Here is a 17,363-nt window from a genome sequence, read left to right as displayed (position 1 = left end):
ACCCTGTTTGACTCACTCTAATATTATGAAAACTTCATTCTAAATTCTGTTTTTCTGGAAGCCAAGCTCCTTGTAGACTTAGGAGAATGGAGGACTCAGAGGGCTGTCTAGTTCTACCTGCACGAAAGGCTGCCCTGCAAACCAGGCGGGCACGTGTCCCACCACCCCCAGACTTCCTGTCTGTGATGCAAAGAGTCTTGAGGGCTCAGGAACTCCCTGAGAAAAGCCACCGTCTCCTCCACAGCATTTGGAACACCACTGGGCAGCCCTCTCAAACAGTAGTTTCTGCAGCTAATGCTTCTCTGGCTAATAACAACAATACCTACCAATTATGAAGCACTTGGGGTATACAGAACAGGCTGAGTGGGTTTTCAGGTCTCATTCTTACAGCAACCCAGGGAGGTATCCTTGTGTTTTCCCCTGCGGAATGGAGATTATAGGACGTGAAAGGATTGCTTCTGCCATGCAGCGAGAGGGTTGGGAATTGAACCCAGGTCTGAGTGGCCTCCATGCCTGTGGGTCATGGGCTGGACCCAGTACCAGCCCACTAGTATGCTCTTCTCCAGGCTTTCTTATTCCTTATTGATGGTCAAGATCAATCAGGACATGGAAGGTCCTTATTGTAAGGACCTTCCATGTCCTTATTATAAAAATATAAGGATTTTTTAAAATGTAAGGATTATAAAAGGATTGTGGATTATTATAAAGGATTATGTAAGGATTATTAAAAATGTAGGGATTATAAAAAAAGTTACAAAGGTAGGAGGATAATGCAAAACACAATTGGACCCACCTCCCCAAATGAACAGATGGTAGCATTTTGTCGTAAGTTAAGAAAGAAAACATGGCCAGGAAAGCAGAAGTCAGCTGTGTGCTCTGCCCAACTCCCCGCCCAGCCCTATTCCCCTTCCGTCCTCTTGGCCTCCCTCCCTCCCTAAAGTGGAGGATTTGTGTGAATCCAGTCCATGAGATTATATTCTTGTTACATATATGTACATGCAAAAATAATGCACAGTATGGTTTTGCAAAGGTTTAAATTTCAAGTCAACTTTCTCATAGTGATTGCAGTGATTGTGACTTCCTGCAACTTACTCTGTTCACTAACATCACGCGACGTGTTCTCTCTGTATTGATATGTATGTACCTAATTAGCATTTTAAATTTTAATTGTTGTACAGGGCTCTGATGAATGAATAGACAACAGTATTTTCATTCCCTTCCTAATGGCCTTTTGTTTTAGTTTGCTTCACTTTTGTGATGACAATCAGAGCTGCAATGGACATCCTTGTTCATATTTTCTTGATCACTTGGGCACGGCTTTCTCTATGGTCTGCATTCAGAAGGAGATCTTTATTATTTATACACAGTTTTCTCAATAAAAATAGAGGACAATGTCTTGTTAAAGACATTTTTACACCAGTTACATCCCAATGGCTACTTGTGAGCCCCAATAAGCACATGTAGAACAGCCCAGATGGTCGCCTGTGTTGGAGGGAAGTTTAGGATCTCTGTGAGTTCCGTCTTGATTCAGATCATCAGAGCTCTTAAGTAAATGAAAATATGTTTGAATGTCCTCAGCATGATTATTTCCTGTAGGAACGAATACTTTAGGGTACTAATACTTGGCCTAAAGACAGAGGGCTTTAGTTCAGTAATTACCCTTCATCCTAAAAGTAAAACCAGGGTCCTGATTCATGGAGCTCCCAATTACTCCCCTTGTGTTGGTAAGCTCCTCTTTGGTATGATCTCAGAGAACCTTCTGGGCTTGAGGACCTCAAGCGTGGGTTCTGCACCAGAAGACATGTAGCTCCCCAGCCCAGCAGTGGTTGAAGAGTTCCTTGTGGGGACATCATACCAAGTGATTCTGTGATGTCTCCCCCTTGGCTCACCGTTATTGCCCAGACAGTGACAAATTTGGTCACTGTCTGGCCAGAGTCAAAGCCCACGCATTGTAGGTGCCTAAAAAAAAATAAGAGGAAAGAGACCGTTCTCCTGTGTCCAGACATAGCGAGAGGGGTGGGAGAGTGACATTCCCATTGCCCTTTAGCGTCACGGTTTAGCTTGGCTTCCACCCACCATGACCACTAAAGTGGTGGTTGAAGAGGCTATGATATATTTTGAAGCCAGGGTGCATCTCCGTGGTCAGAGACAGAAAATATCAATGGGTTTAAGAAACCTTGAAATGACTCAGAGAAGCAAGTCATCGGTGGCTCTTAGAGGAGCTGCTTGGGAAACATCCTTTACGGAGTGGATTCCATGGAGGGCAACACCCAATCCTCCTCCTCCCTTCTTCCTTGATGAGATGTCTCGTGCTGCTGCAGGCAGAGTGTGGGCTCTGGAGCCAGGACCCAAACCTCTCGGTGGGCCACTCAGAGCCCTGCCACGCAGGAGTCAGAGCTGATGCCCGCTGAGCCCATTACTGTGCCCAGGCACCGCTCTATGTGTGGTCAGCTCAATAATGGTCCCCCAAAGAGGTCGGCATCCCAAGCCCTGGAACCTGCGAATATGTTAGGTTGCGCGGCAAAGGGGAATTGAGTTTTCAGATGGAACTAAGGTTGCTAATTGAATGAGCTTGGCATGGGGAGGTTATCTTGGATAATCCGGGTGGGCCCAGTGTAATCACAGGATTCTTCAATGTGGGAGAGGCAGGAGAAAGAGTCAGAACCAGAGGGAGTTTTGAAGATGCTGTGCCTCTGGCTCAAAGATGAAGGAAGGAGCCACAAGCCAAGGGATGCCAGTGGCTTCTAGGAGCTGGAAAAGGCAAAGAAATGATTCTCCCCTAGACCCTCAGGAAGGAGCACGGCCCTTCCCACACCTTGATGTTAGCCCAGTGAGATCCATTTTGTACTTAGGACTTCTGGAACAATAAGATAATAAATTTGTGTTGTTTTAAGCCACTCGGTTTGTGGCAATTTGTTACAGCAGCAATAGGAAACTCATATGACGTGTCACCTCACATAGCCGTCACAAGTATCCTGTGAGCAACTGCTATAATCACTGTGTTACAGATGAGGGAATTGCAGCTGCAGGGCCAGTAAGCAGCCTGCAGGAGGTTCCACAGCCAGTTTGGGGCAGAAGTGACCCCTGCCCAGGTCTGACCTCAGAATTGTGTGACTTTGGATAAGTTATTCACATTTCAGCCCTCAGTCAGGGCTGGGACTGGAATATGACCAGTGAGGCTCACCTCAGGTGCAAAATTTAAGGGACACGAAAAACCTCAGTCATTGAGATAAAATGTATTTTAATGCAATATTTTACAATGAGAATTAATACAAAAAAGACCCATGATGAACAAAACATTAAATTATTAAATAAACGTAGGGTCAGTCCAATTTCCACATCTATAAAAGTAAGGAATATATCCCAACTCTGCAGGGTTGTTGTGTGGAATTAAATTTTAAAAGTACGGAAACGCCTTGGGAACTCTGTCTCCTGGTAGGAGCTCATTCAGTGATGGCCATTGTTTAACAGCAGCACAGCCAGTGGGTGAAAACACAGGCTCTGGTGGTGACAGGTGACTTGAGGTTCACGGTCCAGCCATGCAGGTTACCAGCTGAGTGACCCTGAGCAAGTCACTCGATATCTCTCTATGTGCGTCAGGGTGGTATCACCTCCTTCCTAAACTCACTTTTAATTTTTCAGTTTTTTACACACAGTGTGGTTTTGGCTGTTCCTAAAATTACTTCTCAATCTTTTATTTTGGCCAGGTTGTTTACTTTTAGAGAGTTTCACCTTCTGAAAACACTTCTTTTGTGGGTCTACTTGCAACTAAATGACAAAACTCAGACAATTCCGATGTACGCAACTGTGCTCTCATTTTTTAGCAGGTAGCGTGACTTAGTGTTGACTGATGAACAGTACATACACTGTTTGTTTGTTCATAATATCATGGGGGAAAGCATCAGTGATATTACTTTTCATAGCATCATTCAGAGTGCATAGAATGCAGTTTTCTTATGGGATCTAAGATTATGGGATAACTTTGAACCACTAGATTACTTGAAAAAGTGAATAATAGGTGTTATAATATGAGATAGTCATGTGCCTTTGAGCACGTGTTCTGTGTCCAGTAAAAGACATGATGCAAAAGGTATGTTTTTATTCAGGAAAATTACCATACTGTACTGGCCTTTAAAATGTACCTAAATCAGACCAGATCTTTCTCATTTATATTTCACTAGTTAGCATATAACATCCTGAATTTTCTGGACAAATGAAAAAGCATTTGAATGTACAAAGATTTCATAGCATTAATCCAGTCTCTTAGAATCTCTAAATTTATAAATTCTAAAAGTTATATATCTCAACATTTAAGTGAAAAATAACAGTTACAGTATAAGAATGGGCACCATTTAATTATGCTTACTAAATGCAATAATTCTGATAGACACTTTCTATTTGTAATCTCATTTAATCTAGTACTCAGGGGCTGGTTTTATTATTCCCATTTTACAGATGAGGAAATTGAAGTAGAGATGAATACCTTGTCAGAGATCATACAAGTGATAAGGAATGGAGCCTGACTTGAACCCAGACCTGCCAAATCCCAAGACACTTTGCTGCCCATTCCTAGGATGGCAGGGAGGGTTTCTCTCTTGTGCCCTCTGCAGCTGGTTCAGTCGTGAATCCCTGGGCATAGTGTATAGAAAGATCCTGAGGCTGCCTCTAGGTTCAGTGTTGTTGTTAGCCAATTACTTCTAAAATTGCCTGGCAGTGCATCTTCTTCCCCTCCCTGTGTCCTCCTCTGCCTGTGTTTTCTGTCTGTTCGACCCCACTGGCAATGTCAGCTGTGGCAGCATGGGTCTGGGGGACAGGGTGGGGGTGAGGGTGAAAGCAGTAATCCATCTGGTGTCTCTTTAGCTTCTATTAAAACTTTGTAAATACACTCGCATCATCCAAGCTGGTTGCAGAGTGTGATGGCCTTGTAGCCAAAGACACTGCCAGGAGGATCCGCCCTAGGCGGGCAGGCTTACCTTCATGATCAGGTTTACGTTCTGTTCCCCATATCAGCAGGGACGGGGGCTTCCAAGCAAGATAAGGTGCATTGAAGGAAGTCAAGAGATTCCTTTTCTTTTGCACATGTGACTTTAGCGGATAAACACATCTTCCACATGTTCATCAGCGCATCGACCTGTTTAAGCCAAGTTTTGCTTGCATTATTCTGAAGCAGTTAATCCTTTTCTGAAACATCTGTGCACCATGTCAAGTAAAGAGCCCCTTTTTCCTGTCTCGTTATTTGGGGAAAGCAAAGTTCATTGCCAGAATGACATGTCCTTGCTTAGTTTCTATATAATTTGCTTTGAACCCAAATGTCTTAGCTACACCCTCTCCCACTCTTTTAATAGCCCAAGAGACACTTTTTCTGATGAGTCATGCACACCAGGAAAAGTCGCTGTTTGGCACCAGGTTAGCTCTCCTACTGGAAATGTCTAGAACTGGGAGATAGGAAATGAGCTAGAATGTGGGTGATTCATTGGAACTGTGTTTTTACTGTGAGAGAAACAAGTGGGAGTGAGAGGGCGAAGGCATGTGGCCCTGAAAGCGGGGTTTCCTGGACCTGCCTGAGCTGGGGTCTCCAAGACTCCCCCCATCCTCGGGTGTTCCTTCCCATTGTAGCTTCTGCATTACTCCTGAATCGACACTGATTCCATTTTGACCCCAAACCTCAGCCCTCTGCACGCATTTCCCGCAGCCCCCCTGAGCCTGCAAGGTTTCCCGTGTTGGAAACCATTCGTGTGTCTCCAAATGGTCTCGCTGCCCAAGCTGACCAGCTAGGATGGTGTCCTCTCCCTGGAGCCGTGTTCTCTGAGTCCTGCCCTACGTCATTTCTTCCCTCACCCCCTCTCCCTCCCTCCAGCAGGCTTGGTGTCCCCTTGGGAGAAAAGATGAGACAGTCTGGAACTCAGATGCTCTTCCGCTCCGTGGTCGCCCAGGCCCACCTCCGACTTTGAGGACCGTGGTCCATCTTGAGGATTGCGGGTGGTTCGCCTCCCGTCCCAGCTCACTCTTCTGCCCCAGAACAGGGGCACCCCTAAGGTGCTCCCTGGTCAATGGCCTCCACCTGCCAAGTGCTTGTCCCCTGAGTCCCCGAGGGACTCCTTAGCCGAGGCATCAGCACTTGCTGCCCCGGCTCCCCTCATCCCAGCCTGCTCCGCCTCCTCTTCTCAGTCCATCCAGGGCGGGGCCTCCCCAGGAGCCTTGCCAGCCAGGCCCTCACGAACACCTTGGTGGGTGCACACGTTCTGTCTCCCTGGGTAGGCCGTGAGCGGCTTGTAGGAAGGGTTTACGATCCTTCATTGCATCCCCAGCTCACCTGGCACCGTGCTGAGCGCATAACAGCTTATGGAACGATGAAATTCCATCAAACCTTTCTACAGAGCTGGGTTGCCCCAGCTGAGAAATGGGTCTGACCATGCAGATGCCAAATTCAGAGAACGCCATGTCTGCGGCAGCTCGAAACAGGAGGGATGGCAGACAAGTTTCCATTTTTACTGATGGGTAGGGCCTGTTTGGTGGACGAGACTAGGCAGAGTTCTAAGGCTTTCTCGAGGCTCAGTGAGAAATAATGTCTCGATAGTTTGGTGATGCCTACGCTAGACATGGGAGGGGGCAGCGGTGGTGCCCAGGTTCTGTGTTGGCCTGAGGATCCCTGGGGCTGAGCCTCAGAGCTGCTGGCCTGAGGGCCTGGGCTGCAAGAAGGCATCTCTGCTCCAGTGGTGGAAGGGGTGGAAGTGGTGGAAGTGTGGGAAGTCACGGTCAGCCTGGGCCGGAACTGAGTCACCGAGGAGCTGAGCTCCACAGTTCAGTGAAGACGGAGGGAACAGCTAGTCAAGGAAGTTTCCACAGCCACTGACAGGGACATTCCAGGAGCATTAGAAGGCGAGCAGACCCTGGGAGACAGTACACAGGCTTGTGTATGAGAACCAAGGAAGTTGGCTGTTTGGCCCAATTTTTAAAGTTTCATCTGTTGATGAAATCATTGAAATGACAGAGTGGTTTATAAGGTATCTCCCAGGTGGGGGAACAGAGATCGGAGTGGACCATCACCATACGGGGACCTGCAAAATGGGATTGTGCTTTCATAATGTGGTGGCAGCGGGACAAGCTGCCCGAATGTTAGACCGACCAGGGATGAGGCTGAGCTGCAACGCTGGGTGTGGCCGTGGCTGGCCCAGCATCCAAAAAGGAGCGTTTAGAGCAGCAATTGAGTAAAATAGATCAAATACTCCTTTTCTCAGCTGTCTTAGCAACATCTTGAGCTAGGAGGGAAGGTATTTGAATAGTTAACTCCTTCAGCACCACTGTACCTGCAAATTAAGACATATGTCCAAGCCTTTTCTACTCATCTGTATTCTTTTGTGTGTGTGTGTGTGTGTGTGTGTGTGTGTGTGTGTGTGTGTGTGTGGCACACGGGCCTCTCACTGTTGTGGCTTCTCCCATTGCAGAGCACAGGCTCCGGACGTGCAGGCCCAGCGGCCATGGCTCACGGGCCCAGCCGCTCCACGGCATGTGGGATCCTCCCAGACCGGGGCATGAACCCGTGTCCCCTGCATCGGCAGGCGGACTCTCAACCACTGCGCCACCAGGGAAGCCCTGTATTCTTTTATTCATTGATTTTTTTTCATTCATTCAACAAATAGTTATTGAACATATGCGCTGTGCCAGGGGCACCGATGGACAGTGAAAGGAGCAGTTTCTCTGCCTAGCTCCATGTTTAAGAACATCTTCAAAGCTTATTTTCATTGTTGTCTAAATACATCAATATAGAAAGGGAACATGCATGTGTGTATACACACACAGACACACACACACACACACACACACACGTGTTTTCCTGGCAGTGGTTAATTTAGAAATACAAATAGGCTGTCCAGAATTAAATTTAACATTTCCTTGTAAGAAAAACAAAAAAATGTAAACAAAACCATCGCCTTCATTCATCCATAGAGGAAGTCATCATTTCGTTCCACTTAGCAGTCTGAGAAGTCCAGGGGGGCTGTAAAAATTCATCAAATGGAGAAGAGCCAGAGACAGGCAAATTTTCCACTTTTCTTTTAAAGTTTTTTTTTTTTTGATATGGACCATTTTAAAAGTCTTTATTGAATTTGGTACATATTGCTTCTGTTTTTTATGTTTTGTTTTTTTGGCCCCGAGGCATGTGGGATCTTAGCTCCCCGACCAGGCATCGAACCTGCACCCCCTGCATTGGAAGGCGGAGTCTTACCCACTGGACAGCCAGGGAAGTTCGGGCACTTTTTTTTAATGTACATTTTTCATCAAAATATAAAACACATACAGTAAAGTGCACAAACCTTAAGTGAACAGCTCAGTGAATTTCCACAAAGTGCACACACCTGTATAACCAGCACCCGGACCAAGAAACAGAACCTGACAGGCCCCCTAATGTGTCTTATTTCAGTCACTACCTCTCGCACTCGAAGGTGAACGGGTATCCTGGCTTCTCTTACTATGGAGATGTCTTGGCTGCTTCTGAATTTTAAATAGAATCTTACAGCATAGACTTTTAAAGGTCTGGATTTTTTCACTCAACAGTGTGTCTGTAAAATCCATGCAGGGATGGTAAGGGGCTTACTTGGGCGCCTTTTGCAAATTGGTGGTGGAGCTGGGGCTCCTAGATCGTCAGACACATCCTTTTACTTTGAGGTCTTTGAGTTAAGGGCAAGTCATGAACAGACCTGTAATTCTAGTCCTTAGCTGATTTGTTAATCCCTAAATGGGTCCCTTTCAGACACTGCAAGGGTGGATTCCAGCAACCTCACCAGAAAGAGGTCATTGAAAGCAGTCAGTGAATCCAATTTCCACACCATCCCAACTATTAGATTTCCCTGACCTCTGCAGCAGAGTCTCCTTCCTCCTATGCCCCGTCCAAATCTGACCCAGCTTTTATGGAGCTGGCCAAGGACTCCTCCATGAAACCTTCCTGGATCTCACCTGTGCACTGGACAGATTCCTTCTCTGAGCTTCTTGGAGAGAGAACGAGAGCATGTGCCGGCTGTGTGGGTGAGCACTGCCCCGACAAACCCAGCACCACCTTCCCATATATAAAATGAGGGGAGCCTCCGAGGAGAGCGGCCCAGCCATGCCCTGCACTCCGAGCATCCCAGCCCACAGGTGTCTGAAGGAAATGTACTGTGATGCTGTGTGCCAGGGCGGGCACACAGCCATGTGTCTCTTGTGATTAATGGATGGCATTTGCAGATATAACCACAGAGTCATCATGAAACTGGGCACCCCGGGTGTGACAACTCTGATCTCTTTACCAGAACATTCGTTTTGAAGTAGTCCATGAGTCATGGACGTGAGGGTGGTTCAGTTGTTCTCTGTCAGAATCTCTCCACCGAGCCCTGTGCAGGGAGGTTGATACATTTCTTTTGTGTTTGTGTTTCTTGCCGTTTTCATTTCTTCTCTGTCTCTGACCAGCAGTGCTCCTATCCACCTTAGCTTGGCTCCCTGGAAGCTGAATCTCCCTCTTTTCAAAGTCCCTAAATATTATTGATTCCTATTCCTTACTACCTTTGCACTTCCCTCATGTGGCTTCTTGGCTTTTCACCCAAACTGGGTGGCCCCAAGACGTCTTCTTCAAGGGTAAGAGTGGAGATTCTGGAGGAACGCAAGGAATATAAGTGTCTGGGTGCAGGAGGCTCTTGCAAAGGGCAGGTAGCATCATCATTACACAGAATTTCTAGACCCAGTTCTGCCTTTGGGCAAAGGTCAGGACCATCTTCATCTTCATAGTCAAGGTGACATTGACTGGGTCTCGACAAATGACCCAGAGGACTTGGCCTGACAAAAAATCATGGTAACAGCAGACAGGACCCCGTGAGCACAGGAAAACTGGCATAGAATAGCCTGGTCTGTGCATGTATGTGTGTGGTGTGTGTGTGTGTGTGTGTGTGTGTGCATGCCCACACATGCACTGGGCTGGAACTGCATTCCTAAAAGGTGAAGTATGGGTGAGCAGAGGGATGGGATGGTAAGATTGAGCCTGGTGAGTTGGCAGGGACCAGCTCATTCATCCAATTAATTCATTTAACATTATTGCAAGCTGACTTGCCTGAGAACCAGGCACTGCAAAGGGTGCTGTGAATACAAGTGTAGACAAAACAGACAAAAATCTCCATCTTCACAGAGTTTACAATCTAGGAAGCAGAGACAAACAACACATTCAGTAAATGAGGTGTGTCAGCAGGTAGCGGCCCTGAGTCTGAGTCCCACTACTGCCATTTACTGGCTGCAGAGGTTAACAATACCCCCTCATCGGGTCTGATGTAGGTTCGTTCTGACTCAAAGAAAAGGAAGGCCCAGCACAGCACTTGGCAGGACGTCCTGAATGGCGGTGACATTTGCTAGGTGATGGTGGTGGCAGCGACATTCAGAATTGTTGTTTCCTGCTTCTTGGGTTTCAGAAGGCGTCCAGGTCTTCCACACCAAGTTACCTTTTGAAAAGAGCCGTGTTCCCTTCCCCCAAGTGTGTAATTTTTTTCAAACTTCACTTTAAAATATAAACTATTCTTTCAGATATTTTTCATAGAAACAAAGTAATTTTTAACTCTAATTTTTTATTGTGGTAAAATATACATAACATAAAAATGACCATTGTAACCATTTTTATGTGTACAGCTCAGGGGCATTAAGTACATTCATGCTGTTGTGCAACCATCACCACCATCCATCTCCAGAACTTGTTCATCTTCCTAAACTGAAACCCCATACAAATTAAACAATGAATCCCCTTTCCCCTCTGCCCGTCCCCGCCGCCCCTGGCAACCACCATTCTACCTCCGTCTCTGTGAATTTGACTCTTCTAGGAACCTCACATAAGTGAAATCGTACAGTATTTGTCCTTTTGTGTCTGGCTTAATTCACTTAGCACAATGTCTTCAAGGTTCATCTGTGCTGTAGCACGTGTCAGAATTCTAGAGTATGCATTTAAAAGGCAAAAATTTGAAGTGCTGGGCTAATGGGGCTCTGAGTCTGAGAGGGTAAATGACTCTGACAGGTGACAGGCTGGAGGAAGCAAGAAGATCGTGGCTGATGGCAGCTCTGAAATGCCAACCTGTGCCAGTCTGACACAGACTTGTTCCTGGCACTGCCTTTCAGGAGGTCAGAAGGGAGGATTTGTCCCCAGGGTCTTGCAAGCAGAACCCAGAGCCGACCTGGGTGTATCTTTCAGTATCAAGGGCCTATGAACTGTCCTCCCTAAGGGGATCATGCCCCAAGGGCTTCCCATGAACTTTAGGAGGCAGACACCATGGCCTGAAGCTTGTCCCAGAATAGTCAGTGCTAAACCCAAAGTCTTTGCAGAGACAACAGAGCTCAGCGCCCGGGGAAGCCATGCCAGCCTTTGTTTCCCCCAAACAGCCATGCAAAGAGGTCCCGACGCAGCAGCCAGCTTCCCCCACTTTATGTTACATCAGGTGAGCGTGCTCATCCTTGGCCCAGAGAATCCAGATGCTGCGGCCCAGCAAGCGGAGTTGAACTGGGTTAGATGGAAACACGTGGGCTGTTCTCGGGAGGCCCGGGCAGCGTCCTGGCTCTGCAGCCATCCACCCGCCCGGCTCCAGGGGCAGGGTTACGCCCATTGGTTCAAGGCGCTGGACCACACTGCTCAGATGCTTTGGGATTTTAGAAAATCAGCAGCTGAGGTCACCGTTTACTTCCTTTGAGGCGGCCCATGGCTCCGGCGAGTTAGAGGGTGGCAGCGATAATGAACGCCAGCAAGAACACGGCCATGCACTTGACCGGCTCAAGTTCAGGTCACTTTCTTTGGGGTGAGAGGACAGCGGTGGCAATCATGAAGCCCGAGTACCACTAGGACCAGCGGCTGCGCCCGACATATCACGAGCTCTGTCACCTTTACTTCTCCCGACTACCCAGGGAAGCACATGTGGCTGTTGTGCCCCCGGACAGAACAGGAGATGGAAGCTTGGGGAGGCTGGGTCACACGGCTGACGGCCGGCTGGCCCAGGACTGGAACCTGGTCTGTCTGACTCCAGGGCCCAAGCTCAGGGACCCCAAGCATGGTTGGGCGATGCATGAGCTGACCTGTGACCTGTCCAAATCAGCCATCATCACTGCCACTTCCTGTGATCCAAAGGGGTCATAAAGTCCAATCACCTGTCTCAACAAAGCTCATTCAGAATCTTCTCGGGGAGGCGGTCTGTCTGGAGAGGTCCTGGCTGATGGTCGTCTGGCTGAGTGCCTCTCATGGGGAGACTCAGGGGCCTTGGGTCCCTCCTCCTCTCCCAGCATCCTTCCCACAAAGCTGTGGAGTTGGCGCCTGGGGGCTTCTGAGCTGGAGGGGAAATCTGTCCTCTAGATGGTCCTTTCCCTCCTGGGCTAGAACTGTATTAACCTGCAGCTCCAGCAAGTTCTCTCTCCTCAGGGGCCACTCCGGGCTGTGGGAGCCCTTGCCGAGGGTCCCGGCTCGTTCCCCAGAGCACGCAGCTGGGCTGGGGGTTCTGCGTCAGCTCAGCCTCTTCTTTCTTCCTTGACGCCTGCACCCGCCATGATGCCACCTAGCTGATTCTTCCATTAAATGGCAAGAGAGAGGCAGGGAAGGAGGAAGCATTCACGTCTGGGAAAGGAGTCAAGCAAGCGTTATTTGTCCAGCTAAGAGATCCGTGTTTCTCAGGGCACTGGCACGGCCCACACTAGCCCAGCTCCACCTGCCCTGGGTAATGGAGGGCTGGATCCAGGATCAAAGCCCTGCACTCCTGGAAGTATCAGCCCTCCTTTATTTATGCCTGGTCCGTCCACCCCCAGAGACAGGTCCCCAGTGGATTCTAATAAATAATCATTGAATTTGAATTTGCTCATTTGTCTTCGCGCCCCTCTCCCCTCTCACAACGCCTCAGAATCCTTAAACTTCTCTCCTGGGACCACTGCCACGAGGAAGAGCTGGAGAGCCCCAGGAATTCCCAGATCTTGTGAAAACAAATGGTCCCCAGGCAGGTTGGTGGGCACCACCCCCAGCAGAGGCGGGACACGGGGCCAATGGAGTGTTCAGTCTGGCTGGGACAGGGTGTGATTTGGACATCACTCTTGATTCATGGAAAAATATTCTGAAAGTGCCCTTGGCCGGTCTCATACAGGATCTGACTTGAGGGAATGACTTTGTGTTTCCAAAGTCATTGGAAAAATTATCCCCCGTCGTCCCCATTTGTCAAAAGTGACCATTTTATGAAGCAAGTTGTTTCAAAACAAGAGTGGATGTGTGCCTGTGAGTACAAGTATTCTCAAGGGGAGTCTGATTTCAACCCAGCCCTGACCTCAGCCACGTGTGGAAATTAACCAGAGTTTAGTATTAACGCTGTCCAGAACTGATCCTGGCACCAGCTGCTAAAACAAGTTACCCACTCATCCAAACTTTCTTTCTTCTTGATTCTACCAGAAAGTGCTTTTGAAGTGCCTAAACTGGCCACTTACTCAAAGGGCAGCATGTGTAGAGGGGGAATCAGAAACCCCAGGTTCAAGTCCTGGCTGAGCCGTTGTTTTTTCATCTGTAAAATGGAGCTGATGATACTTGTCCTGTCTGCCCGTTGAGAAGTTCGTGAGACTCCAGTGAGAAAATGTATCCTGAAATCCTCTGTACAGTTATGCGTTCCCATCATCATTTAATGAGTATTTGTCGGGTACCTACTATGTGGTAGATGCAAGGGGAATATAACCCTTTGTCTCATTACCACCTCGGGGAGCAGCCCCCCTCTGCTTCCACACTCCCCACCCATCCAGAGAGAACCAGGCGCCATCTACCCCTGGCTGGTGAAACCGCTAGTCTCTGATATGACTTTCACGAGCCCCAGCCAATTCCAGAAAGGAGTGTTCTGAAGGCCTTTTATTCCTCTCTGCACCTCTGCTAAGCTTCCCCAAGAAGTGTTGCTTTCTGGATCGGGATGTGGGACAGAACTGGATGCCACTCTTCCTTTGCCTGCGTCTGCACGGCATCACCAAAGGTAAGCCCCAGCCCGTGGGAGCACATCCAGGGGAGGCTGTTGGGGACCTGCCACACCCCTCAGCCACTCCTGAGGAAGCCCCACCAGACGTTTCCAAAGGAATCAGCTGAGATCTGGCTTTGTCATTTCCAAGGTGTGTGACTTTAGGAAAGTCAGTTGGCTGCCCGGTCTCAGTTTCCTTGTCTGTAAAATGGGGATAATCAGAGCTTCTGTAAAACATGATGATGGATGGAAGGGGCTTACCGATTATGAAAGTGTACTCAGCGCCCAGGGCTGTGTGTCGCCATCTAACCGCATGCCCTACCTCTTAGAGTGGCGTCCCCTCTGGGTCGCTCGCTTGTTCAGCAGTTTGGGAGAAAGCTGTGGGTCTGTGCTCCAGGCTTGAGTTTACTCATGCTCTGGGCCCAGAACAAGGCAGCTGTGACTTGGAAAGAGAGGGAACTCTTGGGGAGTGTGTTTGGGGCAGCCCAGGTGGCCACCAGTGAGAGCTTTGCGTCTGAAAGGATATTTGAGAACTTTTTCAAAGCCATTTCGAGTTATCCAGATAGAATGAGTAGCTCCAAAACCCACAAATGGTTGATGGAGCCCAGAGAGTTGGTCCAAATTGCTTCTAGACACTCCAAAGACACTGTTTATCAGATCTCAACCCTCCCTCCTTGGGCAGGATTGTGCCGGGGGCTGTGGACCCTTTGGGGGAAAGGGCCGTGGGACGTCCCACTTGGGTTCCACACATCTAATGATTCCTGGGGCCCGGGAATGCCCGCCAGTCCTCAGCTCCCAACTTCCTCCTTTTTCCTTCCGTAAATGAGAGTTTTGCAGTTCTCTTATGAATAAATCCGTAAGAATGTCCCCTTTGTGCTTCTTCCAGGCAAGGATCTGGAGGAGCTAAGGCACATTAACTTCTTCCCTGAATCCTGGCTCGTCCGGGTTATAGCCGACCATTACCTCGCGGTGAGTCACCAGCTCAGCGCGGAAACAGTTATCGAAATTTATTGCCTTTGCTTTTTCTGGAGATGTGTTTTGCATTCGAAACCTCTGGGCCTCTGAGGTGGGGAAGTATCTGGATCCTTCCCCAGGGGAAGTGGGAAGAGCCAAGCCTGGAGGGGAGAGGAGAGGAGGCCCCGCCTTGGAGCCCAGGTGTTTAGAACATCTGTCCTGTTGACCCGGAGAGTCGGGGACAATTGGCCACACGGCCCTGCAAACAGAGTCCCCTCACAGATACAAATGTCATGTGCTTATTATTGAAATTTTTCAAAATTCAGAGAACCTGAAAGAAAGAAGACACATACTCTCAGACCCATCACCCCAAAACAACCATCGCTAACATCTTATTGCATTTTATTGCCTTCAGGTCTTTTTTTAAAAAATATACTTAATGAAATGTGCTTCTTATCACCATTTTTACTGGCTGCGAACTCTTCCACCAAGAGGATATGCTACAAACAGTGCTACTTGACCTTTCCTTTATTGTAGAAAAGTCATGGTGTGTCTAACTGCTAACTATTATAAGTAGGCTGTGTGGTGAATGCATTTGCACATAATGGTTTATTTTACTATACTTAGAATTATTTTCTTTCTTTCTTTTTTTTTTTTTTTTTTTTTGTGGTACGCGGGCCTCTCACTGTTGTGGCCTCTCCTGTTGTGGAGCACAGGCTCCGGACGCGCAGGCTCAGCAGCCATGGCTCACGGGCCCAGCTGCTCCGCGGCATGTGGGATCTTCCCGGACCGGGGCACGAACCCGTGTCCCCTGCATCGGCAGGCGGACTCTCAACCACTGCGCCACCAGGGAAGCCCTAGAATTATTTTCTTATAGGAGAACCTGAAGAGTAGAAAATACCGGCCCCAAAAGGAATGTGCACTTTTGTTCTTGATACATATTAGCAAAATTTGGACCAAATTACTCCTTCCCCAGCGATAAATGAGGTGCCTTTCTTTGAACAAGCTCAGCAACATAGAGCATTTTCCTTTCAGATCACTTCTGTCAATTGTGAAGTGAACAATAGCATCTCATTTTTTAATATGCATTCCCTTTATTACTAGTAAATATGAATATTTTTCCATGTGGCATTTCCCTCTTTGTGAATTGTCTGTGCCAACTGTTGTGCTTCTTATGTGTTTCCAATCATGCATTTTCAGAGATGAAGTGAGGCAGTGTTTGAGTTCTGAAGACTTATGAGTCACTGGTTGAAATTAAATTCAGCTCAACAAATACCTATTGTAATGTGCAAACCACAAGGCTCAGTGCCCTGCGCAGTAGATAACCACTCCGTGGAACCGTGCTTCTCTGGGACATAGCTCAAAATTGTGTTCTAACCGAGCAGAGGATGGAAGGGGCAACAGAGAGAGAGGGGACAGTCTTGGGGCTGGACACCTCAGAAAGTCCCTCACCTCCCTTTTCATGTCCTTCTGGCCCCTGCCACCAATGTCATCCTCCAGAAATTTGCTCCCTCCCGGCCCCCGCCCTCACGTGGAGCCTGCCCATGGGGCCGTACTTGCTCTTGACTTTATAGCCATGAATATTCTCTGCCTTGTAATTGGGCTCCTGCTGTGCACATTTTATTTCTCAAGTAAGAAAAAACTGCTGGGGCATTTTTCTTGTTCTCATCTTTGCATCTTCTGAAAGCATTGAGCATGGTAACCGGCTAGTAGGTTTTCAGTAAATACTGTGGACTGGATTCATGGGTGAATGTAGGCTCCAGAGACAGGGTTGTAGGGATCAGTGTAGTGAAGATGATGGTGGGGGGATCGGGCTGCTGGTAAGAGGTGTGTGTTTTCCTTTCAGCTGGAGAATGGGGGCGACATGGCCCACGTGAAGGATCTTACCAACCAGGGGGTGAGATTCGGGCTGCTCTTCAAGCAGGTACTGACCGCTGGGCCCGAGCCAGGGGAAGAAACATCCCGTCCCGTGCTTGGTTAGAGACCTTTGTACAATGGCCACACTCACTTCCGCCCTCTGGTAGGGAGGCCGGGGCAGAAGAGGAAATCATAGGGGTCTCTCCTGCACACGTGCCGCCCCCTTAGAAGGAAAATGCACAAGACGGGGCCCTGGGACAGGCCATTCAGTCCCTTGATGGGCACATCTACGATTCCCATGAGGGTGACCAACGGTCCCAGCTTTCCAGGGTTGGAGGTGTTTCCTGGAGATGCAGGACCTTTCTGTTCTAAACCCAGGAAAGGCCTGGGCAAACTGGGATGAGTTGGTTATCCTCTTCCCCACCAACGTGGTGAGCTGCCAACTGCCCGAGAAGAGGTTCCACTCTGAGCCCGTGGTTAAGGTTGCAAGGGCGACTGCTCTGAGCAGCTCTTTAGATGGAGCCCAGAATCAAAGCGGCAATGAGTTAGGGAGCTCGGCTGCAAAGCCTCTGGGTGCTCAGTCACCAGGGGAGC

At 48.4% G+C, this 17,363-nt stretch overlaps 1 protein-coding gene across 1 annotated transcript in view; it reads left to right on the top strand.

Annotated features, from left to right (window-relative positions):
• The window catches only part of BTBD16 (BTB domain containing 16), a 44,938-nt gene that overhangs the window by 22,330 nt on the left and 5,245 nt on the right, over positions 1-17,363 (top strand). The window contains exons 10-13 of the mRNA XM_060098658.1: positions 3,708-3,827; positions 13,885-13,976; positions 14,845-14,927; positions 16,759-16,836. Coding sequence (XP_059954641.1) covers positions 3,708-3,827; positions 13,885-13,976; positions 14,845-14,927; positions 16,759-16,836 — 373 coding nt within the window. The remainder of the gene's footprint in view (positions 1-3,707; positions 3,828-13,884; positions 13,977-14,844; positions 14,928-16,758; positions 16,837-17,363) is intronic.

The sequence above is a fragment of the Mesoplodon densirostris genome, chromosome 1, assembly GCF_025265405.1.
Source record: "Mesoplodon densirostris isolate mMesDen1 chromosome 1, mMesDen1 primary haplotype, whole genome shotgun sequence".
NCBI lineage: Eukaryota > Metazoa > Chordata > Mammalia > Artiodactyla > Ziphiidae > Mesoplodon > Mesoplodon densirostris.
The sequence above is the reverse complement of the archived record's forward strand: the minus strand, read 5'-3'. Positions and strand labels throughout refer to the sequence as shown.